The following is a 26,211-nucleotide window of genomic DNA, read 5'->3' as shown; positions in this document are numbered from 1 at the left end:
TTTATTGCTAAATAAGTTTTATAACAAAATATATAATTGTTAAAAAGATCTAAGTAATAAATAAATGAATAATATTATTCTATTTTTATTTTATTTGTTAGGAAAACCTACAAATAATAAGTAATAAGTTAGGTAATGACATAGAATCAGTGAGCCAATTACAAGTTTCCATTGGTAGACTAGGTAGATTATAGGAAAATTTTACACAGATCGACATACTCTCACTAGACGATCATATATATAATTTTAAATTGATATATAAGGGTTTTTTTTATTACAAATATTTGTAATAAAAAAAAAACCAAATAAATGCTCTTGCTTTTACCAGGATTCGAACCCGGGACCTCCTGCTTCATAGGCGGGGTCACTACCGACAAGGCTAAGAGACCGTCAAAAATTGGTCCTCGATTGCATTGTGGCGCCACCTAATTACTGTTTTTTACAGTCACTTTTTGATATATGAAGATTCGTATCCTTAACTCTACATTCCATAAATATAATACTCACTAATCCGTCTTTTTTTCGAGAATGATTTTTTCTGGTCTTCTGCCGCACTTTAAACCGAGGTTTGAAGTGTTTGAACCAATGAGTTTTGACCACAACGTACATATGAGAGGTTAATGTAAATATATATTTTTATTGCTCAACGGAAATAAGCCCTCATTTTCTACAAAATTCAGTTTTAACAACGTACGTTGTAGTTGTATTCTTCTTGCATTCGAGAGGCTGGCGCCTCGCCTTGTTGCATGTATATGTCGGTCCACCTCGTGGATCTCGCCATAGCCTAACAATTACCCTTACGCTCTGTTTGAACTTTCCTGCCTTGTTTATTACTATGACTGTATTAGGTATGTTAAAAACAATGTGGTGATTTTTTTCACATGTATTTATTGTCTAAATGTATACAGATCAATTCTTAATCCAATTTATCCAAATGCATAATAGTATCTTTAAATAAAAAAGTATAACAATTAACAATCAATTCTTAAAATTAAAATAAATTACCTAATCTTATAGTTAATTAAATAATAAATAAGTCATATACTCGTATTTGTGTAATAAATAATAAAAAAGATGATTCATTAACGTAGGTACCATTTTACTTTTACGGTAGACCAAAATATGAAAATGGCCTTGAAATGTAAGGCACCCTTGTTCATTTTAATACAGAGTTGGTAAAAATAAATAACTACTTGATACTGTAAAGCCACAAACTGAACGCGCATTCTCTTATGTTTTAATCGCAAAATCATAGGAAATGATGATGACGATGATTATAAATAATTATAAGTTAGTATTACGGTAGTGCAACAGGGGGTAGTTAGAAGAACACACTGACGGTTTGTAGGTGTACTTACTTTCTTACCCTACCCCTAGTTACTACCTATACCTAGGTCATAGGTTTACATTACATACATTTAGTCATGAACTCGTAAATGTCAATTGTAATACTTGTTACATTTGTGCTTCAAGGAACGTCCTATTACATAATTTCGGGAAAATATCCAGGTACAATAATAAGCTAGTTGACCACGCGTTAAGTAGTTAAACACGCCTTAATTTACGAGCACCGCTCATTTTCGTTCAGCAATCACTTAAACATTTAAAAAAAATATACATCCTTTGACAATATGCTTAGTGAAGTACTCGTGATCAATGATCATAATTATTTTTAATGTGCCGATTTGTGTCGTCAGTCAATTAGCCTACGACAATGCGCAGAAGTATTATAGGTAGGTACATAGTTTGTGTCCCAGCGATCATTTAGTACCCATGGCCACTATCACCTTGTAGTGGCACTTTATGGACTCGTGTTGGTTGTTGTTGACGTCCATCATGCGCATGTCGCGCACGACCTGCAGGTACTCACTCAGGTACTCCGGCCACTGATCCTCAGGAATGTTGAACGGCGTCACGGCTTTTACGGCTTCTGCAATTGCAATAGACAAATAGACCCCAGTGAAATAAGAAACATTTACATGTTCGTGACATTCTCCTTCTTTACTACATTAACTACAGTTGTTTACGGAAGAGGAATTCATTTCAAGGGTCTGGTGACTTCTCGTTATAGACCAACACTTAACGACGTACTTATTCGTCCGAAAATAAATAGTCATTGAAGAGTTTATATTCAATTGGGGGCCTATAAGTGCAGAGTCGGTAGGTACCATTTTGGTTCTACTGAGTGAATAACCTACTTCATTCTCTACTCAGAGCCCAGGAGGGCGATTTTTGAATTTCGAGCGTTCGATTTCGTCACTCGAAAATCTGTGGAAAACGGCGAAAATGGCGAAATGCTATTTTTGAAATACGAGCGATAGAAATTGGGAATCTAGTATATGACTAAATGTAGGGAATCAGCTACAAATTACTCTCGAACGCTGGAGACACGTCCTCGAAACCAGCGGCCTTCGTATCAGCAGAACTAAAACTGAACACCTGGAATGCATTTTCAGTGGTGACACCACAACACCTAGTACGATTTACATCGAAGGAGAGCCACTACCCAAAGTATCTCAGTTTAAGTACTTAGGAGCGATGCTGACAGCTGATGCTAATATCGAAGCTGATGTAACCCATAGAGTGAATGCTGCATGGCAAAGATGGAGGTTCCTTACGGGAGTTCTTTGTGACGCTAGAATGCCGATTCGGGTAAAAGGGAAAGTTTATAAATCAGCTGTCAGACCTGCATTAATGTACGGGGCCGAATGCTGGGCTATAAAAAAAAGTGCACGAAAACAAAGTCCATGTTGCAGAGATGAAGATGCTGTGATGGGCAGCAGGCGTAACAAGACTCGATAAAATACGAAACGAGTATATCAGAGGGAGTTACAAAGTTGCGCCCATCACAGATAAGATCACCGAAAGCCGACTTAGGTGGTATGGCCACATAATGAGACGTCTCGAAGATCACGTGGTCAGGAAGGCGCTGGCAATACCACGCACCAGGAAAGGTAGTGGAAGACCCAACAGGAAGAAGAAGAAGAAGAAATTGGGAATCTAGTGGTATTGACCAAGCGTTTCCAAGTCTATTAGTAGAGTTTAAATGCTTAGTAGTGGAGATATTAAAGGAAAAACACGAAATCGTGCGCTCGAAAAATAATGTTTGTCGAGAATGCGATTGTTGCAAGTCAACTGATGTTGCCACTATGTTATACCTTTAGTTCCATTTTATTGACCGAAGCGCTAGCGAAAGTCTGTTTCAGCTTGGGCAAAAATGCTTTCATATGTCCGGATGTTCTCCTCAACAGGTCGCAATTCTCAACCGATTCTCGTGAAATGTTTTGAGCATGTTCGATAGTAATAGTTATTTGTTATCCAAGGGTGCAAAGTTGTATTTTACCCGCGAGTGTTTCAACACACGAGAAGTAAAATACATTTGCACCCGTGTGTAACACAAAACTTTTCCCCTCACTATAGCGAGGAAAGTGCAACATCCACAGGCGTTAGATCATCTTCATCACTGGAATCACTTATTGTTTTACGATGAGTAATATGATATTATAAAAGAAAACTCGGGAAGTTGTGTATTTTTAGTTTTACGTGTCGGAGTCGGTAAGAAAATTTTTGTTGACAATGTTGACATTTCTGACGATGCGTTTTGAATTTGCATCGACTCAACTTGTGCGTTCAGAATTACATTCAACATCATTTAAAAAAACAAATGTTTCTAATGGAATTTAAGGTTTATGACTTAAAATCATTAAATTAAGCCAAATTTGGTATTTTTTTATTAAATTCTCAAACCATTTATTTAATTATAATTAATATCGAACGAACCATTATTATGAGCGTTTTACGTTTTGTTATCTGTCAAAAGCTACTTTAACACGCTTCGTCCAAGGTCAAATTACTTTCCCCACTAGTGGATAAAATGCATTTTTCCCCGCTTGTTTTAAAGGATAAAAGACGGCTTTCCGAGCTAGTGAGGGGAAAATATATTTTTTTGTCGATTCGTTTTTTTGGAAAATATTCGAAATTGTGGAAACTGATACAAAAGGCTTAAGCGTCATTAGAATTAATGGCGCTTAATAAGCTCTTTGTACCACTTACATTTTTTAAGGTGTCGCGAGGTCTACAGCTCACTAAGCCTCTATAGGTACGCGTACTTAACATGTACCGCTGTACGCTGTACCGCTATAACCTATAATGTATGTAAAGATGAAAATTGTGAGTGCCATATTCGACAATATTCGATCAAAGTGGACACTTGGCGCGCATGCTCTTTCCTGTTCTTTCTTGCGAAATGTGACAGAGACAGCGGCAAACCGATGGAACGGCCTTAAGGCCCAGTAGGTTCGTGTTCTTCTCTCACTCTCACTGAGCGTAAGCGTGAGCGAGATGGATGTGCGTGCTCGGGACCGCGGATAATATATCATGTTTTTGAATTTAACTCTTTTACGTTCATCATTAGAACCTATCACGCGTGTCCTCATTAGCAATATCATTCATAATATCGCGCTTTCATATTTAAAGTATTTTAGTAGCAATAAAGTGTTTATTTCCGGCAATATTGTGAGTTATCATTATGTCAAGCAACCAACAGAATACAATTGGTATATGTGACACTAGCAGCCCATACATCAATTTACAATAAAAAAAGTAATCGCCGAGTTCCCTCAAGCATAGTATTGCTTATTTTTAGAAATAATTTTCATATTTTTAGTTTTTGTGCAAAATTTATAATAATTTTTTAAAGTACATTTTAGACCTATGTTCGTGATTTATTTCCATCGAGCGAAAGTTAAAAATTCAGGATTTGAATCGCTGATCTCCCTAGAGAAAGGCTTCAACATTGCTAATGTTCTTGTGTTCTAAAAAAGAGCTACGAATTTTCAAAAACTCCGTCCTCTGAGGACTCTGAGCCTACTCACTACTGCACCTTAAAATTTAGTACTTTTTGCCTGTGTGTATTTTGTGTTAATCCATCATTCGTTCCATTGCGTAACTTAGGGCCACTTGCACCATCCCACTAACCCGGGGTTAACCGGTTTAACCGTTAACCCAGTGTCAAATTAAACTGGTTACCATGGTAACTCCAGGTTTAACCGGTTAACGCCAGGTTAGTCAATGGTGCAAGTAGCCTGAATCAATCAACACCTTTCGGAAATCATTATATATAATAAAAATACTTGGAAAACTCCATTTCTACGTACTTTTACAATTATCCAGGCTGTTGAATGTGAAGAATTTGTCCTGGTGCCTAACTTCGACGTTTTTGAAGCCGATTCGCGTCATTAGCGTTTTGACTTCGTTTTCTGGATCCTGAAATATTAAAACAATCAAAATAAAACATATTTCCTACGACTACCTACTTTAAACTCACGAACTTACAAAATCGCATTTCATTTCATCTAAATCAGATCACGTGTACAACGAAAAACCTAACATTAAGTCACACCTCACTCATGAAAATCCTTAGCATATATTGCTAATATAATAAAGCCTCCTTTTGGTTTTCCCGTAGGTAGTTAGTCGAGTAAGGGTAGACGCCACTGTCCCGCATCGAACGCATCAGACGCAACGGATTATATAAAGGGTGTCCCAAAAAGGACGCAAGATTTGAAATTGATGAAAAACACTTTTTTTTCGTTATAATACATTTGTATATAAAATATTGAAATACATAAAATAGGGTTATTTGTGGAATAATACGTCAGGCAAATGTCCTCCTAGGCCCTGCTGGCACATACGCACTCTTGTCAAAATTTTCTATGACCATTTTGCATAGATGCGGCTGAATTTCTCCGATGCAGCGTCGATGTTCCTCTTTTAAAGCATGAGTAGTTGTGGTCTTATTGGCATAGACTTTAGACTTTAAATAACCCTAAAAAGAAGTCTAAAGGCGTTAAATCGCAAGATCTAGAAGGCCAATTCTGATCACCGAATCGAGATATCACACGACTAGGAGTTTTCGAACCGTACCCGCCAAACTTTCATTACTTTTGAAATATCGTTCAATAATAAAAACGCGTTGATCTTTCGTATAACCCGCCATTTTTACAAACCCTAAACATTCAGCTGTCAAATAGTTTTTTTTAGGGTTGCCAGCACTAAAATACAAAAATGGCGGCAAATTGAAATCTTGCGTCCTTTTTGGGACACCCGTTATAAACATATACACTACATCGTACATTGTACGCAGGCCAACGCAGCTGACGCAGCGGACGCAACGTGCTTGCCGGCAATGCCAACGCAGTCGCACGGCGCGGCGCGGCATATTTTCCGATGCATGTATCAGTAGACGAACGCATTCTGTACGCTTGCGCTGCGCCGAGTCGCCCGGTTTTTGTTATTTTTGCAGTTTATAGATTTAGATTAATAAAACGTAGTAGATTTGGTAGTTCCTCGCTATGTGAATTAAATGGTACCTAGTGTTATTTATAAAGCGCCATCTTGCCTGACGTGAAGCGTAAAGGGTAGGTAGTAGGGATGTAACGATACCGATACCGATATACCGGCCGATATAATCAGCAGGCCGATATATCGGCATCACCGATTTAAATTCAGCCGATATCACAGTTTGAAAAGCGCGCGAAACGAACGGCACTGCTCTTAATTTGAATAAACTTTGATTCCTTAACAAAAATCTACCTAAAGTGAACTATAATTATTGATTTGGATTTACTTTTGCTTTGATTGCTTGATGGTTATCTAAATACTTAAATGTTTTATTTGATTTTGATTTGTCATTTTTTTTAATTATTTCTTACAATTATTCACACTTCACAAAATCGAGTGTCTATTATACATAAGCATGTTTTACACATATTAATATATTTATTTGTTTTATTACCTAACTATATACTATATGCCATTGATATCTGTATTTGTATCGGTATCGCCGATTATTTACTTCGGTATCGGTATCGTATCGGCAAAATCATGTATTGTTACATCCCTAGTAGGTAGCATATTAAATTGTGTCCTGAAAACTGGTTGTTGTGGTGTCTTCGCGACACTTAAAATTCACCTTTTGAGGCTACTCATTTAAGTTTTTTACGTCCAAGTACTACACTGAGCAATAAGCATTTACATATTTTTTATTGTAACTATGGTCAAATAAGTATAATAAAAACAAAATGAATTAAAAAAACCGGCCAAGTGCGAGTCGGACTCGCATTCCAAGGGTTCCGTACATTACACAATTTAAACAATGTATTTTTTATATGGAAATGTCTTTAAAAAACCCGTAGGGGTCGGATCAAAAACGAAGTAATTAAGTCCGACTCACGCTTGAATGCACATTTCTAATAGGTTTTCCGGTGATCTATAGGTAAAGATCTATTTTGTGTATTTTTTTCAAAATTTTTGACCCAGTAGTTTCGGAGATAAAGGGGATAAAGTAATTTTTTCCCTATATTCTTGAATAACTTCTACTGTTTATCTTAAAATTATAAAAAAATATATATTTGAGATTCCCACAATGAGCTCTTTCATTTGATATGTAACACGACATAGTTTGGCAAAATTTATTTTTAAATTTTCTCATTTACCCCCCAAAAGTGGCCCCCGTGTTTAAAATTAATTTGTTTACGTTACATGTCCATCTTTGGGTCAGAAACTTACATATTTGTACCAAATTTAAACTTAATTGGTCCAGTAGTTTTGGAGAAAATAGGCTGTGACAGACGGACAGACAGACGCACGAGTGATCCTATAAGGGTTCCGTTTTTTCCTTTTGAGGTACGGAACCCTAAAAACAACTACGACGACAAATATTCGTTTTTTTTTGCTAGTATTAAAAATCATGTGCAAAAATTTGCTATGGTATATTTTATAAATGCAAAAATATGGATACATATTACAGAGGCCGTGCCAGGATAAGCTAAGTGATTCTGCCCCCCTTGAGTTTGGGCTTGTAATTTTTATAGATTGTATAGCACCCTAAACGTTATAGTTTTTGTTAAAAAATAAAAAAATAAATTTTCTTTGATTTTTTTTTCTAGTCAACCAATTTAACGAGCTTGGCTTATATTGTACATTTAATAAAGATGATTAAATGACCATAATCATATTTTTATTATCTCATAGAAAAAAAAGAAATAAATCCAATTAAACTTTTTAGATTTTTTTTTCTTTCACTTTCACGTTAGAGACCGCTCCAATTTTTTCACTGGTAAAACTCCCGCTAACGTCCTATAATATGTTTTTTTTCAAAATTTTTGCTGAGGGAGAATATGGAGATATCTTTACTTGAAATGCTTTACATACATTGATCTGCAAAAAAAAATAGCCATTAAATCATTTGGGCAGCATACAAATATGTTGCCGGCAATAAATAAAAATCGAGCTGCAACTCTTGTTCAGCAAATAATTCACAAACAGTCAACATATCCATCTGCTTAATAAATAGATGAGCTGCAAAATTATTATTTGGTCAGCAAGATTTAAAAATTGGTTGGCAGTTAAATTGAGACGTATGCATATTAAACAAATGGTAATCTGATATAATAAGATGGGTTGCGTTTGATTTGAAAAATCGGCAGGGTTGCAGGCGGAGCGGAATCGTGCGCGTGCATTTCATACGATGATTATTAGCAGTCACATTGCGGTGTTCTAACGTATTTGTTGGTGATATTTATCCGTTTTTGTACTTTGAGAGTATTATAGGTGTAAAATGGAAGATATTAGCTACTAGAAAAGTGGGTTAGGTTAGGTTAGAACTGCGACCTTCACAGAAAACAACTGCTACTAGAAAAGTGGATTAGGTTAGGTTAGAACTGCGACATTAACAGAAACAAACTGCTACTAGAAAAGTGGGTTAGGTTAGGTTAGAACTGCGACCTTTACAGAAACCAACTGCTACTAGAAAAGTGGGTTAGGTTTTTTCCCCTGGGTAAAAAAAAAAAAAAAAGGTTAGAACTAATACCTTGTCGTGGTGGAGGGGCTTAGTCCCCCCGCGGGTTGCTCACCTTGTCGTGGTGGAGGGGCTTAGTAACCGTGGCTTGGTCACCCACGGTGAAGCGAAGAGGCAACCAGGGCCGGCCTGTTTGGGTCGCGGGCTGGCCCGAGGAGGACGCTCCAAGTGGGCTGGTTTAGCCCGCTTGTGATGCGCCGAAGGTGGACCGTCGAGGAAGAGGAGTGTCGGTATTGCGGTAAGCCGTTCTCCCTATCCTCGGCGGCCGAGGTGGGATCGCAGGGGAAGAGGAGTGATGGTATTTCGATGCGCCACTCTCCCTATCCCCTGCGAACTTGGCGGGGCCGTTCCGCTGTAGCGGCGTTGGTGGGGCTGCAGAGGAAGAAGAGTGTCGGTGTTACGATGTGCCGTTCTCCCTGTCCTCTGCAGCCGAGTTGTGGTTTTGCGGCAGAACCATAGACCTGATCTGTCGCCGGGCGCCGGGGAAATTCCTGGCGCCCGTGGCTTCCTTGTGGCGGGCTCGGGGGGGTCCGCTACAATACAGAATGGAAGCCGAGGAGGAAGGCGCGTCTTACCATCTGGCGCGCCTAGCGTGAAGGGCCTTCGGGCAGTCGCGAAGGAGCCGCGCTCGTGGGCGGCTGCCGCCGGTGGGGTCGCAGATGATAAGCGCAAGCGTTCCTGTAACCCCACCAATAGGGCGGCGAGGCGGCATATGGGGGGTTTTTTAGTGGGTACACCGTGGGCCTCATTAGCCTAGACGGGAGTCCCACATAACCACTCGGGTCACCCCCCGCACCCGGGTGGTATGCGTAATGCATTTTCCCTCCTAACAAAAAAAAAAAAAAAAGGTTAGAACTAATAGTTCCATCACTCGCCTGAAGAGGTTCTGAGCTGGAAGGCCCTCAAGTGTTCCGAGGCGCCTTCAGCGGAGTAGCCTGCTGGAGCAGTCCCAAAAGACGAGCCCGCGAGGGCAACGCCGGCGGGGTATCGGAGGCCTAAAGTCACGTTCCCGAAACCCCACCCACAAAGCGCGCGGCGGAACACCCCAGGGGGTTTAGACCGTGGGAGTCGGACATACCTACCTTAGGCTTCTCCCGGGCCGGTGGGATCCATTACGGATTCCCCCTGGGTAAAAAAAAAAAAAGGTTAGAACTAATATGCCAGTGGCGTGAAGAGGCGCGAGACGCCCTCTACCAGCAGTGGTCAGAGCGTCTGAAAATCCCGGGTGCTAGCCGGGACCTAGTGGCCGCTGTGCGGCCTGTTCTTAAGGAATGGGTCGAACGCAAGCACGGCGCACCCTCCTTCCATCTCTCACAGCTCCTAACGGGGCACGGCTGCTTCGGTTGGTACCTATGTGAGAGGTTAGGAAGAGAGCCGACGACGGCGTGCCACCACTGCAACGGAGGAGCCGTAGATACGGCCCAACACACGCGCGAAGAATGCCCTGCGTGGGCGGAGCCCCGCGCTATCCTGTCCGCAGCTGTGGGAGGAAACCTCTCACTGCCGGCGCTAATACGCCGCATGGTCAGCAGTGAGGTGGTATGGGCGGCAGTAGCCACCTTTAGTGTCACCGTCCTGACACAAAAGGAGGCTGCAGAAAGAGTGCGCGAGGACGATGCAAATTCGCTCCCTCAGCGCCGTAGGAGGCCAGGCCGGCGGCGAAGGGCCTACGCAGCCCGAATGATGCCGCCTTAACGGGGACCAGCGGGTGATGGGCCGGGAGTTCCATCACTCGCCTGAAGAGGTTCTGAGCTGGAAGGCCCTCAAGTGTTCCGAGGCGCCTTCAGCGGAGTAGGCTGCTGGAGCAGTCCCAAAAGACGAGCCCGCGAGGGCAACGCCGGCGGGGTATCGGAGGCCTAAAGTCACGTTCCCGAAACCCCGCCCACAAAGCGCGCGGCGGAACACCCCAGGGGGTTTAGTCCGTGGGAGTCGGACATACCCACCTTAGGCTTCTCCCGGGCCGGTGGGATCCATTACGGATTCCCCCTGGGTAAAAAAAAAAAAAGGTTAGAACTAATATCCCCCGCGGGTTGCTCACCTTGTCGTGGTGGAGGGGCTTAGTAACCGTGGCTTGGTCACCCACGGTGAAGCGAAGAGGCAACCAGGGCCGGCCTGTTTGAGGCGCGGGCTGGCCCGAGGAGGACGCTCCAAGTGGGCTGGTTCAGCCCGCTTGTGATGCGCCGATGGTGGACCGTCGAGGAAGAGGAGTGTCGGTATTGCGGTAAGCCGTTCTCCCTATCCTCGGCGGCCGAGGTGAGATCGCAGGGGAAGAGGAGTGATGGTATTTCGATGCGCCACTCTCCCTATCCCCTGCGAACTTGGCGGGGCCGATCCGCTGTAGCGGCGTTGGTGGGGCTGCAGAGGAAGAGGAGTGTCGGTGTTACGATGTGCCGTTCTCCCTGTCCTCTGCAGCCGAGTTGTGGTTTTGCGGCAGAACCATAGACCTGATCTGTCGCCGGGCGCCGGGGAAATTCCTGGCGCCCGTCGCTTCCTTGTGGCGAGCTCGGGGAGGTCCGCTACAATACAGAATGGAAGCCGAGGAGGAAGTCGCGTCTTACCATCTGGCGCGCCTAGCGTGAAGGGCCTTCGGGCATTAGCGAATGAGCCGCGTTCGTGGGCGGCTGCCGCCGGTGGGGTCGCGGAGGCCTAAAGTCACGTTCCCGAAACCCCGCCCACAAAGCGCGCGGCGGAACACCCCAGGGGGTTTAGTCCGTGGGAGTCGGACATACCCACCTTAGGCTTCTCCCGGGCCGGTGGGATCCATTACGGATTCCCCCTGGGTAAAAAAAAAAAAAGGTTAGAACTAATATCCCCCGCGGGTTGCTCACCTTGTCGTGGTGGAGGGGCTTAGTAACCGTGGCTTGGTCACCCACGGTGAAGCGAAGAGGCAACCAGGGCCGGCCTGTTTGAGGCGCGGGCTGGCCCGAGGAGGACGCTCCAAGTGGGCTGGTTCAGCCCGCTTGTGATGCGCCGATGGTGGACCGTCGAGGAAGAGGAGTGTCGGTATTGCGGTAAGCCGTTCTCCCTATCCTCGGCGGCCGAGGTGAGATCGCAGGGGAAGAGGAGTGATGGTATTTCGATGCGCCACTCTCCCTATCCCCTGCGAACTTGGCGGGGCCGATCCGCTGTAGCGGCGTTGGTGGGGCTGCAGAGGAAGAGGAGTGTCGGTGTTACGATGTGCCGTTCTCCCTGTCCTCTGCAGCCGAGTTGTGGTTTTGCGGCAGAACCATAGACCTGATCTGTCGCCGGGCGCCGGGGAAATTCCTGGCGCCCGTCGCTTCCTTGTGGCGAGCTCGGGGAGGTCCGCTACAATACAGAATGGAAGCCGAGGAGGAAGTCGCGTCTTACCATCTGGCGCGCCTAGCGTGAAGGGCCTTCGGGCATTAGCGAATGAGCCGCGTTCGTGGGCGGCTGCCGCCGGTGGGGTCGCGGATGACAAGCGCAAGCGTTCCTGTAACCCCACCAATAGGGCGGCGAGGCGGCATATGGGGGGTTTTTTAGTGGGTACACCGTGGGCCTCATTAGCCAAGACGGGAGTCCCACGTAACCACTCGGGTCACCCCCCGCACCCGGGTGGTAGGCGTAATGCATTTTTCCCTCCTAACAAAAAAAAAAAGGTTAGAACTAATATTTGCGGATCAGTTAAATTGTAATTCAAAATGAAATAATCCGCTTACCCACTGACTGCTTAACAAAATTTGATTAATGGTGGATCGCTTACTGCAGATCAAATAATTAATTTGCCAACCAAATCAATTTCGAGCAGCTCATTATGACATTAATTGCGAACTGATTTTGAAATACTTGCTAACCTTAAGTACACATTTTGGCGGACCAAATATATATTTTTGTTCATCAAAATACTAATATTTTGCAGATCGATTAAATAACACCCATTTAAAATTGATTGGTTTTGATTTTGTTTGATATTTTACAGTTAGTATTTTCCTTGTGTTGGTGTGGTATATTAGCACGAGAGGTTAAAGAACAACGTTGCCCCTTTGTAAAACAAATAACTATTAATTTATTATATTTAGTGACTTCAATGATATTACCACCTTTAGTATCGTTTTAATACCGCTGTGCGTCAGCCTCGTAACCCCTTAAAACAATTTCTGTATGTTCAGGTAAAGTCAGGCTTTTTTTTTTACCTATTATGGTGTCCCACTGCTGGGCAAAGGCCTCTCCCCTTGTCTTCCACAAGAAGACTTTATCGTAAGTTATAATAATAATTATGTTACGCTCACAGTAAAATAATGATAAAAGGAATGATAAAGGACATGTAACTTTTATTATATTATCAGAAGATAATATTACATACATTATTATTATTTTACATAGAAACCAACGCGGAAACGCAGCAAGCCTGATGGGCACCTTTGCGTCGGGAGCGATGCGGGGTGGGTTGTTCGACTAGTTTTTATGGGTTAGTTTAGGTTTGGTATTAGTGTTCGTGACTAGGCGCTGCGTATTTTGAGAATTCGACCTTTTCTTGGATGGTGAAATAAAATCCGAAATTTTACGTGCTTACTCTTATAATTCTAAATGCTTAATCTACTTGTACATGATTCGAGGATATTGGGGTAGAGGGGAACAATATGTCGTGACGTAGGGTGACGAAAGCGTATCTCGGGCTCCGTATTGGCCGCGATAGGTATCACGCGACATACGCAACTGCGTCTCTCCGACAAGGCGACAAGAGATGTCGCTGTGAGTCTCGTACGGAACATGCCCCCGGCCTTGAAAGATCTGGCTTTCAAGAGGATTCTTGAGCGTCTCTCCTCTCTTCATCTGGCTGAGACACCAAGGGGCAGATTTTGGTGTAAGCGCGTCTTATGGTGCCTGATGCAGTATGGATGTCTGCTACTCTTGACACCCCGTCTCGCCCAGGGATAGTCTTGACGACACGTCCTAAATTCCATTTTAGCGGAGGCAGATTGTCGTCCTTTATGAGAACCAGTGTGTTCGGCTTCAGGTCTTCGCAGTGGCTCCTCCACTTGGATCGCGTCTGTAATTCGGAGACGTACTCCTTGGACCAGCGGGCCCAGAAATGCTGCCTAATCTTCTCCACCATCTGGTACCGGTTGAGTCGATGAGCAGGCGCGTGCTGAAGGTCCTCTGAGGCGGGCGACGTCAAAGTGCGACCGACGAGAAAGTGCGCAGGGCTCAGAGGAAGAAGGTCGTGCGGATCCGATGACATGGCGTATAAAGGACGGGAATTTAGGGCCGCCTCAATTTGATTTAATGCCGTGCTAAATTCCTCGAACGTGAGGTGAGCGTTACCAATAACACGGCGTAAATGAAACTTACATGATTTTACTCCAGCTTCCCATAGGGAACCAAAATGGGGTGCGTAAGGTGGAATAAAATGAAATTTTATATTACAACTAGTAGCGTAATCTGTGATGTCGGGACTACATTGCGATAAAAACTTGGCAAAGTCGTGCTTCAAACCCACAAAGTTCCTGCCATTATCTGAGTATATTTCGTTAGGCTTTCCGCGTCTCGCTATAAAGCGTTTGAGAGCTAGAAGGTAAGCATCGGCAGTCAGATCGCTGACAAGCTCTAAGTGGATGGCTCGCGTGACGAAACATACAAACAAGCAAATATATGCCTTCACAGTTTGAGCACCTCTGCCTTTGCGGTTCAATATGAAAACTGGCCCTGCATAGTCCACGCCGCAAGTTAAAAAAGGATATGTAGGCGTAATTCTCTCTTCGGGTAGGTTTCCCATAAAAGGAGTAAGGGTTTTCCCTCTTAATCGCTTACAAACAACACAGTCATAAAAAATCTTTCGCGCTAGATTCCTACCACCTATTGGCCACCAAGCATCATGCAGTTCAAAAAGAAGGGCTTGAGGCGCAGCGTGTAGAAGTTTTTTATGTTCGTGGCGAAATAATAAAAGCGCAAAGTGATGTTTGCTTGTTATTAAAATCGGGTGCCTTTTTTCGTAAGCAAAGTATTGCGAATAACCAATGCGACCGCCGACTCGCATAACGCGATCTTCATCGATAAACAAATTTAATTTACTTAAATTATGCTTAGTTTTAATTGTTTGTTTATTAGTCAATAGCTTGTACTCATCTGGAAACGATTCCAGTTGAGACAGCCTGACTAATAAATTTGTTGATTCCCGCAGTTCCTCGACGCTAATACTACCCGTACGCTTATTATTCTTATTGCGCGCGTTATGAATAAAACGTAAAACATAAGCAGCGGCGTGTATCATGCGCGAGAACTGAGAAAACCGCTCGAAAGGAAATAATGCCGCTTGTGTGGTAGCGGTAAGCGCTAAATCTACGTTAGATTTAACCTCCGGCAGTATGTCGTGCGCATCATTCGAACTTGGTAATTTTGGCATGTTTTTAGGGTCAAAATTAACATCCTGCAGAAATTCAGGTCCTTCCCACCATAAACTGGATCCAGCTAGGTCTTCCAATCGAACGCCTCTCGAAACTAAGTCAGCTGGGTTGATTTTACCGCTGACGTGGCGCCATGGAAGCCCTTTGGTTAGTTCATGGATCTCAGTGACTCGATTCTGCACAAAAGTTTTTAATAAGTTAGGTGCCATGCGCAACCACCCTAAAACGCAAGTCGAATCGGAATAAAAAACGACGTTATCAAATTTGCAATGAAGACTATTTATGACCTTGTCATATAATTTAGCGCCTAGAAGTGCGCTGCAAAGTTCCAGACGGGGCGTACTAAGGGATTTAATTGGACTTAATTTCCCTTTCGAACATAACAATCGTGAGCATACTTCATCATCATCGTTTATTGTGCGAATATAAATGCAAGTGCCGTAAGCAACCTGTGACGCGTCTGTAAAGATATGCATTTCTATGCGCGTATAATTACTGCTACCTATTACATAACGCGGCACTCGGATAGTACTTAGAGCAACTGATAACGATTTAGTAAAATCATTCCAGGTGCGCATGACGTCAGAAGGTACTTCATCGTCCCAATCGAGTTTAAGAAGCCATAAACGCTTGAGTAAGACCTTGGCGAGCATAATTGTTGGACTTAATAAACCTAAGGGATCATAAATTTGCGAGATATGTGATAAAATAATACGTTTGGTTACTTTATCATTGGGTTTCATTAAATCAAGTTGCGAGTTAAAATAAAATTGATCATAGTAATTATTCCAACCTATGCCCAACGTCTTTGAATTGCAGTCTTTATCGAACGTTAATTTAGTTTGCGCGTCAGACAGTAGTGCGAAATTAGACTCTAACGACGGCTCGCCAAAGTTGAATACCCACTTTCGTAACGGAAAACAACCCGATTGCAATGTTCGCGCGGTTTCATTGCATAATCGTAACAATTCAAGTTTATCCTGTGACCCAGTTATCATGTCGTCTACGTAAAAATCTTCGTTAATTATTCTTTTAATGTCGGGATCGGTGCATTCAGTGGCTAACTGTTTTAAACAACGGACACTTAAGAAAGCCGCCGACGCCATACCGTAAGTGACACGATTTAAGCGATAAATTTGTATCGGTTCGTCGGGGCTGTCGCGCCAAAGGATCAGTTGAAGGTCACGTTGATTTTCTGCCATTAGTACCTGACGATACATTTTAGCTACGTCCGCGCATGCCACGTAACGATGCTGCCTAAAGCGTAAAAGAATCGACAGAAGGTCGCCCTGGATCGCGGGACCTACCATTTGAATGTCGTTCAGAGACGTACCCGTACTAGATGCCGCACTAGCATCGAAAACTGCCCTTAAACGTGTGGTTGTAGATTCACGAAAAATTCCATGATGTGGCAAAAAGAAATGCGGTGAGTTATATGACGTCACTTTACTCATGTGCCCTAAATCGAGGTACTCATGCATAAAGTCTGTATATAATTTTTTAAACGTTTCTGAACGCTGTAATCGTTTTTCCAGCGCCAGTAAACGACGTTCAGCTTGAGGATACGTTTCTCCTAGCATTTCGGGTGGCTGCTTGAGTGGCATGCTAACACAGAACCTTCCTTCGCTGTCGCGCGTAGTGGTGCGAACGAAATGCTCCTCGCAAGCCTTCTCCTCGTCAGACAATGCGTCCCGAGTGGTAGGTACCTCCTCAATCTCCCAGAACCGCCGTAATAACGAATCTGTTGTTTGCGTAAAATTACATTGGATGTGGCCTTCAATGCGTGCGTTTAAATTGATAGGACCTGCTACTACCCATCCAAATTCGGTATTTAATAAGTAGGGACCGTTACGTAATTTTATTTTTTCCATCGTAAACAAATCCCAGAACTTATCACCACCTATTAAGATATCGAAATCTTTGTAGTCTAAAAATTGCGGATCTGCCAGTTGTATATTATCTGGAATATCGAATTTTGCGCAATGTTTATATACAACTGGCATTGCTGTATTTATTTCCGATAAAACAAAACAATGCAAATTTGTTGTGTAGGCATTAATGCGCGATTTTACTTGAACATTGCAGGTTTGCGTACACTGCGTCACAGTACGACCTACACCGCTTATTTCGTGAGTGGACTGTACTAATCGTGCGCCTAATAAATCACGTAAGGATTCTTTTATAAAACATCGTTGCGAGCCATCATCAAGCAGAGCAACGACCGTATGCGGTTTATTATTTTTATCAATCACGTCGATAAGCGCAGTTGACAACAAGACCGGCTCCAAGATCGGGTACTGCGAAGGAATTCGCTGACAATGCACATTGACCGACACGGCGGCGGCCGAACTAGATGCAGCTGCGGCCGAAGTGGATGCAGCGGGGGTCGTGACGTCAGCGGGGGCAGGGACGCGAGCGCACTCATCACTAGGAGGATGGATAATTGAATTATGTTTATTATTACACTTGCGACACGGGCCGAATACGCATGACTCCACGGAATGTCCCGCTCGGAGGCAGTTAGTGCATAACTTGTTGTCGGCTACAAACTTAAGTTTAGATTCGTAGTTAGTATCGAGAAATTTGACACAAGAATAAAGTGGATGATTTAAGTTACACATAGGACACGCGAATTTTGATTTGTGCTGTGATTTTTGTGGTTTGCTGTTGGTAGAAACATTGCAGTGTACTTTGTTATTGTTGTAGTTGTGAGTGGAGCTAGGAGTGATATATTTTTTGTTCACTTCGTGCTTATCGCGTACACTCGTACTTTGTGAATGTGATGCCTGCAATGTTTCTAACATATCAGCACGGTTTCGTAAAAATTGCAATAAATCATCCAATTTAATCTTCATCTGAGTGTCGCCGCTCGTAAGGCTACTTTTATGTTGTTCCCACTCGCGTTCAGTGGTTTTATCGAGCTTTGACACTAAGATGTAAATAATTAGGGTATCCCATGACGATACAGGTTCGCCTAGGACCTTCAAAGCGCGTAAATTCTTTAGTGTTGTGTCAATTAACTTTCGAAGAAGTATGTGTGATTCTTTAGGCAGAGACTGAAGCGTAAATAGTGCCTTGACGTGATTGTGGATTAATAACCTATTGTTATTGTAGCGATTAAGAAGGAGCTCCCATGCCACCGCGTAGTTACTTGACGTTAGTTCGAGCGCTTCTATTACTAACAAAGCACTACCTGTCAGCGATGACTTTAGGTAGTGGAACCTTTGGATGTCACAGAGATCCTTCGCATTGTGAACTAGTGATAAATAAATATCTCTAAAAGCGAGCCAGTTTTCATACGTGCCGTCGAAAGAGGGAAGTGATAAAACTGGCAGTTTAATTGCCTTCATTGTTGTGTTTTGCGAAACAGTGGGACTTTGGCTTTCAGTACTATTAAATTTATTTAGTATAGACTCGGCGAGGGACTGCGCACTGAAATAACTATCCTCAAACTGATCTCGTTGCGTTAACTGATCATCGAGATTTGATTCGTACACATTCGCTTCTATTTGAGTTTGAATATCGTTAAATTCAGTGTACAGGCTCTCTGCTCCTTGTATGCGTAATTTTAAATTTATTCTACAAGGCTCAGTTAAATCGTCTAAATTATCGCTACAGCTTTGAATGTGGGTTGCGAACTTTGTGAGTCTAGCCTTTATAATGCCACGTTTTTTAACCAATTCGCGAACGTGAGGTTCAATCGCGGCGTCACAGATGGCCCTAGATGGCGATTTATCGCGTGATTTACCATCATTTGGTACCACAATATCATCTTTTCCCATTTTGATTAGGTTTAGTATAGAAAGCTGGAGTACTCACGTGTGGACTTTGGACCCTGATGCAACTCCGCGTTGTGTGGCTGCAAAAAGGAGTCCGAGGGTACCGGTCACGCAATGATTACTCGTCACAGGCTCACTGGAATTGATTAAGCACGGCATTAAGCAACTGAAGACAAAGGGTTAGGTATAGGGTGGCTGGATGTCCGTACCGAAATATGCGCGTTTAAAATCGTTGGATGTCCAGTTCTCGTCCTATAGGTATCCGCAGTTTCCCAAATTAGCGCGTCCTTGGGTGTCTTCGTGCTGCATACGCGCCTTCCGTCCAAGAAGAAATGTCGATGTGCGCTTTCTCTTCCAAAGGTTCTGGTTCTCAATGGCCTCTCATTTCGTACTCGACGATTGGCGAAGAAACCTTTGATATATTTGGCGAAGAAGGACCAATATGTTCGTGACTAGGCGCTGCGTATTTTGAGAATTCGACCTTTTCTTGGATGGTGAAATAAAATCCGAAATTTTACGTGCTTACTCTTATAATTCTAAATGCTTAATCTACTTGTACATGATTCGAGGATATTGGGGTAGAGGGGAACAATATGTCGTGACGTAGGGTGACGAAAGCGTATCTCGGGCTCCGTATTGGCCGCGATAGGTATCACGCGACATACGCAACTGCGTCTCTCCGACAAGGCGACAAGAGATGTCGCTGTGAGTCTCGTACGGAACAATTAGTTAAGTTTATTGTGGTTATTTTTAAGTAATAGGTATTTTTATTGATGGTATTTTTTTATTGTAATTTTATTGTATTGTGTTGTAAATTAATTAATTAATTAAATTGTAATTAATTTAAATTCTTCATAAACAATAAAGATGGGTTTACATAGAAATGTAAAACCCTTTTTATGAGCAAATAAATGATTATGATAAAATGTACTAAATATTACAAAAGCCGGTCGACGAGCGAGCGGGATTCGTCAACTGCGACTGCGTACGATGCGATTAGTGGACGCAGTTGTACGCGCGAGTATGAGCTTCTATACAAAGCGTACCGAATTCCGTTGCATTGCAGTTGTGCCATTCCTGGGACATATATATATATATAGTATACACGGTGTTTCATGACCCACTGAAAACCTAAAAACAGTTTGTTCAGAATCGATAGGAGAATCGATTGCGCTATATTTTAATGGGGTTAATTTTATTATTATTTTTACATGCTCAGTCTACATATTTGTAATGCAACAATATCAATAACTAGCATTTGACATGTTATTTGTCAATGAGCAACATCCTTAACTGGCCATTGGTAAACCTTATCTCGTTGCAGTAAGGTATGCAAATGGTCAGTTAACAGTGTTTACGATGGTAACTAGCAATTGTTTGATGTCACTAAAACTCTTGTGTAGAATTATCGGTCAAATAGAATTGTTAAGAAAACTAAACAACGAATATTTTTTTAAATATTTATCGGATTAAAGAACAAATACTCAAGATGCGTTTAAAATAGAAAAAATCTGTTGGGGTGTCTCAGGTTTTCAGTGGTTCAAATAACACCGTGTATATTATTATTATGTATGGAATACGGACTCTTTAAAAAATACCTGAGAATCGTGATACGGTGAGGTGAAACTGTCGACGTTGTTCAAGTAGGCGCTCCACCGGTCGCGGCGCGCCAGCACCCGGAACACGTCATAGATGGGCATGTGGCCCAGGAACAGCAGCAGGCAGCTGCCGCCCTCGTCCAGTAGTCTGTATATGTTGCTGAACGCCGCCCTGAACGGACGATTCATTACATTATAGACAGCAATTTAGCCTAGTTGGGCAAGTGCGCTTGCCTGAGAAACTGGTGGTTTGAGGTTCGATACAGACCAAAGGTTTTCTGTGAGGTTCGAATACAGGTAACGGCATTTTCTTTTATGAACATGGATATATTATTGCTAAATTATTTATTCGATGTATTTAAGTATTAAAATAAAATAAAAATATATCTATCTGTTTAATGTTTATCTACAACTATACCGACCCGTCCCGGCTTCAAACGGGTACAATGTAGATGTATTTAGGTACTAATCATCGAAATAATTATTTCAATCAATTTACACTAACCAAACCTGAACGTATTATAATTATGTAGGTACATCAAAACTTTGCTCCTAAATATCCATCTATTGATGGAAACCGCATCCAAAAATGGCCATGGTTGATTTGTGTAAAATTTTCAAGAGCGACCTATTTAAGAATTAAGTAAGCAGGTAACTAGGTAGGTTACGTAGGTTGAGGAATTAAAAAAAATGAACTTAAATTTAATAATCTAACAACATAATTTCAAAATAGTAATCATTTGAGTTTGGTCTAGTGGTTTATTATTATTACGCTATTTATTCGCCACTTCTTGTTAAGGTCATTAAAACCTAGCTAGCTAGATTATAATAAAACTCTATATAATGAACGTGGTGTCAATAATGAGACGCACAAATCGTGTAAAATACCTAAGTATTTAATTGGTGCCGTTACCAAATAAGTCGTTAGTTCCTAAAGATTGAATTGGTAATCAATGTAATTAATTTGTAAAAATCATTGTTTGGCACAAACAATATTGTAAGAACTTACTTTTGCCTCTTAATCCAGTGCAGGGTAAAGAAAGAGAAGGCGTGGTCGAAGCGGCCGCCCAGCTCGGCCGGCAGCCGACCCTGGATGTCTAGCGGGAGGAACACCGTCCGCTCGCCCCCGTAGTGCTCGTTCGCATAATTCACCATCTTCTCACTTAAATCTCCACCAACTATCGCGTCAACGTCTTCAGGAAGAAAGGACTTCAGTATATCGGTCGTAGTGCTTCCATCCCCGCAACCTATGTCAATGATTTTGGCACCGTATTTTTTCCATTTAATTTTTGCTGCAAATTCTTCGAGGCACTCTAATGTATCCTTCTTCTGTAACGCGTTATTTTTCGTGTACAGTTCGGCGTTATTCATTTTTTCGTGTATTTATTTGCGTAGTAGGGCTGGGAGTCGCGCGCGCAGGCCGACTGTGCTTGGTGCGGTTTCGGCGAGAGTCTCGGCGGAGGCGCGTCGTATGTATTTATATAGTGGTATGTTACTCGGTGCCCTCATCCACTCCTACGAAATCCGCAAGAGTGCGTTCGCTCTTATCAGTACGCATGTGAGATTCTGTAGGTTGGTTCCACAGATCACGTTTCTTGTTTACATCAGGTGTAGGTACTTCTCTTCCTCTGTAACATAACCAACACCGGTGCTAATATGTATTAAATGTACCACAACCGTATGTTATCACGTATTACACCGTATGTATTACTGGTGGTTAAAAAGAGTACGGTAATCAATTTAATGAGTTTAGACTCATTCAATTGATTACGTACTCTCGCGCCATAAAGTATAAGGTATACCCGGATAAGATCGGATGGAGGGTAAGATCGTATGTAAGCAATTGCTACTAAAATAGTCGTTATTTAATACCTATTTGAGTAGTAAATTTTTTATACCACTAGCAATATAATGTGTGACGCTATTTCACTCCGCGCCCCTGTCGCCACATTGTAGTAAGTAACCGCTTATAAGTCGTATCAGTGTCGTGTGTTACAAAACTTACAAACGTTAAAAAAAAGTGTGAAAAAGTTCATTTTTAATAAAAAAGACCAGACGTTTTCAAAGAATCGAACTTATTCTCCTTGCTTTGGAGCGATATTAGTCCGATCTTAGTCCAAGAAGGTTTTTCGGTTTGGTGTCCTGATGAAAAAAATGTCATTCAACTTTGAGTGTAGATCACTCTTAAACAATATTATTTAGTCAATTAATAATAAAAGTTTGTTTTCTTTTTTATCATTTGCATTTAACATTCGGAGGTAAAAGTTTGTGAGAATTAAGTAATTTATTTTTTTGTGGCGCCCTTCGAACTCGCCGAAAAATAGTCCCGTCTTGACCGGGTATACCTACCAAATAGGGTAGGGTAGGGTAGGGGGTAGGCTAGTTCAAATTGGCTTTCCAATGTCACATATCATATGGTTGCTATGCATGGTAGGGCACCACAGGCAAGGTTATAAATACAGGTTGTCCCAAGAAAGCCACGATAAAACATAGATAGCTAACTCATAACATAACTACTCATACTCATAACTATGCTCATAAGCTATCAGAATCACATATATGTGTGATTATTAGTATTTTTTTTCAGTGCTACCCTACCTGTAGACTTTGGGCCCAAAAATATATAATTCAATTCCTGAAAAAATAACTGTCATATCACATGATAATGTATTTTATAAATTGTGATGTAAATGTAAATTGAAGGAATGGCTTATTGACAACGCCTTTTATGACATACAAGAAATATTGGAAATGTAGAATATAATATAATGTGATACTATTTAATTTTGTAATTATATTTTTGAACATCTGTAAATAATTTTACTATTATTGTTTCGATATTTAAATTAATTGAAATTTTAATTGTTATTCCACTAATTGTAATTGTATTTTGACGTGTAATGTATGTGTATATTATTAATAAATATGAATATGAATATAAATTACAATATTATTGAATTACAGACGATCTAAAAACCAGTGCCAGTTTTTTAGACGTTTTTATATATATACGATTATACATATATGTACACTCAATGAGAAAAACGTAAATTTTTATGCCAATCGATTATAAGTTAGATCAAGAATAATCCGCAGCGCTCGATAAGAAGTAGTTTTTAAAAATCAGTATGTGACAACACCACATAAAATGGATTCAATGGTCTTGATACTTTTGAAATATTCTACCATATTTACGGTCTATGAAAAAAGTAAGCTGCGCATTATGATTAAATAAATTTAATTCCAACAATAGATGTTACTGTTATTATTATTTTTGATAAATCATATTTGTAGATTGTGACATTTGGCGTCATCCATATTTTGGCAATTTTCATATTTTCTAAGGCGAGGAGAAGATTAGGAGGTCAACATTGATTTTGACTGGCAGTGAAGCTGCAATGTCGCTCCACAATACTATACAGCAGGAATGCTGGTACAGCCTACCTACTTATATGTATCCTTTCATATGTGGCTTGTCAAAGATATTTTATTTAAATAGTGACCATAAAGTTCAAAATTTTTAATTTAAAATTGCGCAAAAACTGATGCCCGATTCGTGTCTCGCCCATAGATGAAATAGATGTCATATATTAAAGATAAAGTGACGAAGCCCTCCAATGGTGAAGGCCGGATTCGAACCGGCGGTGGCGGCGGGGAATTTTCATTTACTTTTCAAAAGGCATGTATTTAATTAAACAGGCATCTACATTTAAAACATAACAATGTGGAACTTAAAGATGAAGTTCATAAGGTAAGTATGCCTATACCTATTAACGTGTGTTCAATTTGCTGTGAAACCTTAATCTAAACCAATATTATATTGTCTACATATGGTGCAAGTATTAAGATGTTTCATTCCACTTACCCGTCATCAATTCCAAATATTGTAAACATTGCCTTTTTTCAGCTTGAATAGCCTCGTGCTGATTGTTTATTATTGTATAATTATTTATCATGCGGAAAAGTAGCTCCCGCACGCCGCTTTTATAAGGTTTTACCATGGTTTCCCCGTTGATCACAAAACACAAGTAATCCAACAAATATTTAATACGATTCTGATAATACACATGCCATATGAATAACGTTTAGTGACTGCTAAAACATTGCCATATATAATTTTTAATTTAATGACAGTTGCAGATTTTGGTTGGTTTGACTCTAAATCCCTATTCAAGGTAAGGAAAACTTGTTTGAGACCAACCCAAGTTCTAGCATTAGAATAGCTCTTTCAATTTAAAAAAAAATTGTTTTTAACCATTTTCAATTGATACTAGTAAATAAATACCATTTTCACGTAGTAGCATGGAATCTCGTAACTGCCCCATCAGAACCATTAAAAAATCAACCTGTATATGTTTAACACTGATTCAAACTTTCACGATTTTTACACATTATTAATGTACTGAAATAGGACTTAATAAATTGCATGATTAGGTAAATAATAATGTAAATGTATAGATTAGTTATTTGTTATACAAGGGTGCAAAGTTGTATTTTACCTGCGAGTGTTTCAACACACGAGAAGTAAAATACATTTGCACCCTTATGTAACACAAAACTTTTCACCTCACTATAGCGAGGAAAGTGCAACATCCACAGGCGTTAGATCATCTTCATCACTGAAATCACTCATTTTTACGATATTATAACAAAAAACTGGAAATTCTGTATTTTTACGTGAGAAGTTTTTAAGTAAAAATTTTGTTGACAATGTTGACATTTCTGACGTATGAAATGTCAATGATGCGTTTTGAAATTGCATCGACTCAACTTATATTTAACATCATTATTAAAAAACAAACGTTTCTTATGGAACTTTAAGGTTTATGACATAAAATCATTAAATAAAGCTAAATTTGGTATTTTTTATTAGATTCTCAAACCATTTGTTTAATGATAATTAATATCAAACGAATCATTATTATGAGAGTTTTACGTTTTGTTATCTGTCAAGCTACTTAAACACGCTCCATCCAAGGTCAAATTACTTTCCCCACTAGTGGATAAAATGCGTTTTTCCCCGCTTGTTTTAAAGGATAAAAGACAACTTTCCGAGCTAGTGAGGGGAAAATGTTTTTTTCAATATTCGTGACATTTCTTGTAATCACTCCATTTTTAGGGTGACTCTGTAGGAAGAACTTATTTCATGTGATAATAATCTCTCATTTTGTTTTATCCTACCTCTAGTCTGTTATTAAGTTTCTTGCATCCCGCAAAACCATAAAATGTAAAAAAGTTTTTTACATCTATCGCCTACTGTATTTTTGTAATCAATAATTTACTGCTTAGCAACGAGCCCAAAGTAATTGTCAGCAGTCTTTTACAAGTACATATAACATATTTGAGCCGATATTAATAAGTGATTCTAATTTAACTTAAAAGATTTCACTCGAACTCGCAATACTCACATACAGTATGTTAAATGCTTGTCAAAATACATGCTTTACATTGTAAATTAATACAATTCACATACCTACTTATAAATATACCAAAATTGCAAGTTAAAACATAATAAAAATAAGGTTTTAGCAAAAATTACATTTTCGGTACGTACAAGCTTTTATCGCTGACTGTACTTTCCTTTAAACAGGCAACTAATACTCACCGAGACA

General features: G+C 40.9%; 1 protein-coding gene and 1 long non-coding RNA gene across 2 annotated transcripts in view; one reads left to right on the top strand and one right to left on the bottom strand.

Annotated features, from left to right (window-relative positions):
• The window catches only part of LOC134742872 (uncharacterized), a 219,763-nt gene that overhangs the window by 85,368 nt on the left and 108,184 nt on the right, over nt 1-26,211 (top strand). The gene's annotated exons all lie outside the window — the stretch shown is intronic.
• Nucleotides 1,747-22,258, bottom strand: LOC134742170 (juvenile hormone acid O-methyltransferase-like). Its single transcript, XM_063675153.1, has 4 exons — nt 21,609-22,258; nt 20,600-20,771; nt 5,157-5,265; nt 1,747-1,930 (listed from the first exon to the last, which is right to left on the bottom strand). The coding sequence occupies exons 1-4, from the start codon at nt 21,968-21,970 to the stop codon at nt 1,761-1,763; spliced, it is 813 nt and encodes a 270-aa protein (XP_063531223.1). The 5' UTR covers nt 21,971-22,258; the 3' UTR covers nt 1,747-1,760.

This window comes from Cydia strobilella, chromosome 1 (genome assembly GCF_947568885.1).
Source record: "Cydia strobilella chromosome 1, ilCydStro3.1, whole genome shotgun sequence".
Lineage (NCBI taxonomy): Eukaryota > Metazoa > Arthropoda > Insecta > Lepidoptera > Tortricidae > Cydia > Cydia strobilella.
This window is presented reverse-complemented; position numbering and strand designations above follow the sequence as displayed.

Coding starts and splice junctions, on each gene's coding strand:
- LOC134742170 (XM_063675153.1), bottom strand. CDS start 21,970: ATGAATAACGCCGAACTGTACACGAAAAATAACGCGTTACAGAAGAAG. Junction 20,772..21,608: donor CACTGGATTAAGAGGCAAAA/GTAAGTTCTTAC, acceptor TCGTCCGTTCAG/GGCGGCGTTCAGCAACATAT. Junction 5,266..20,599: donor CACCGTATCACGATTCTCAG/GTATTTTTTAAA, acceptor TTAATATTTCAG/GATCCAGAAAACGAAGTCAA.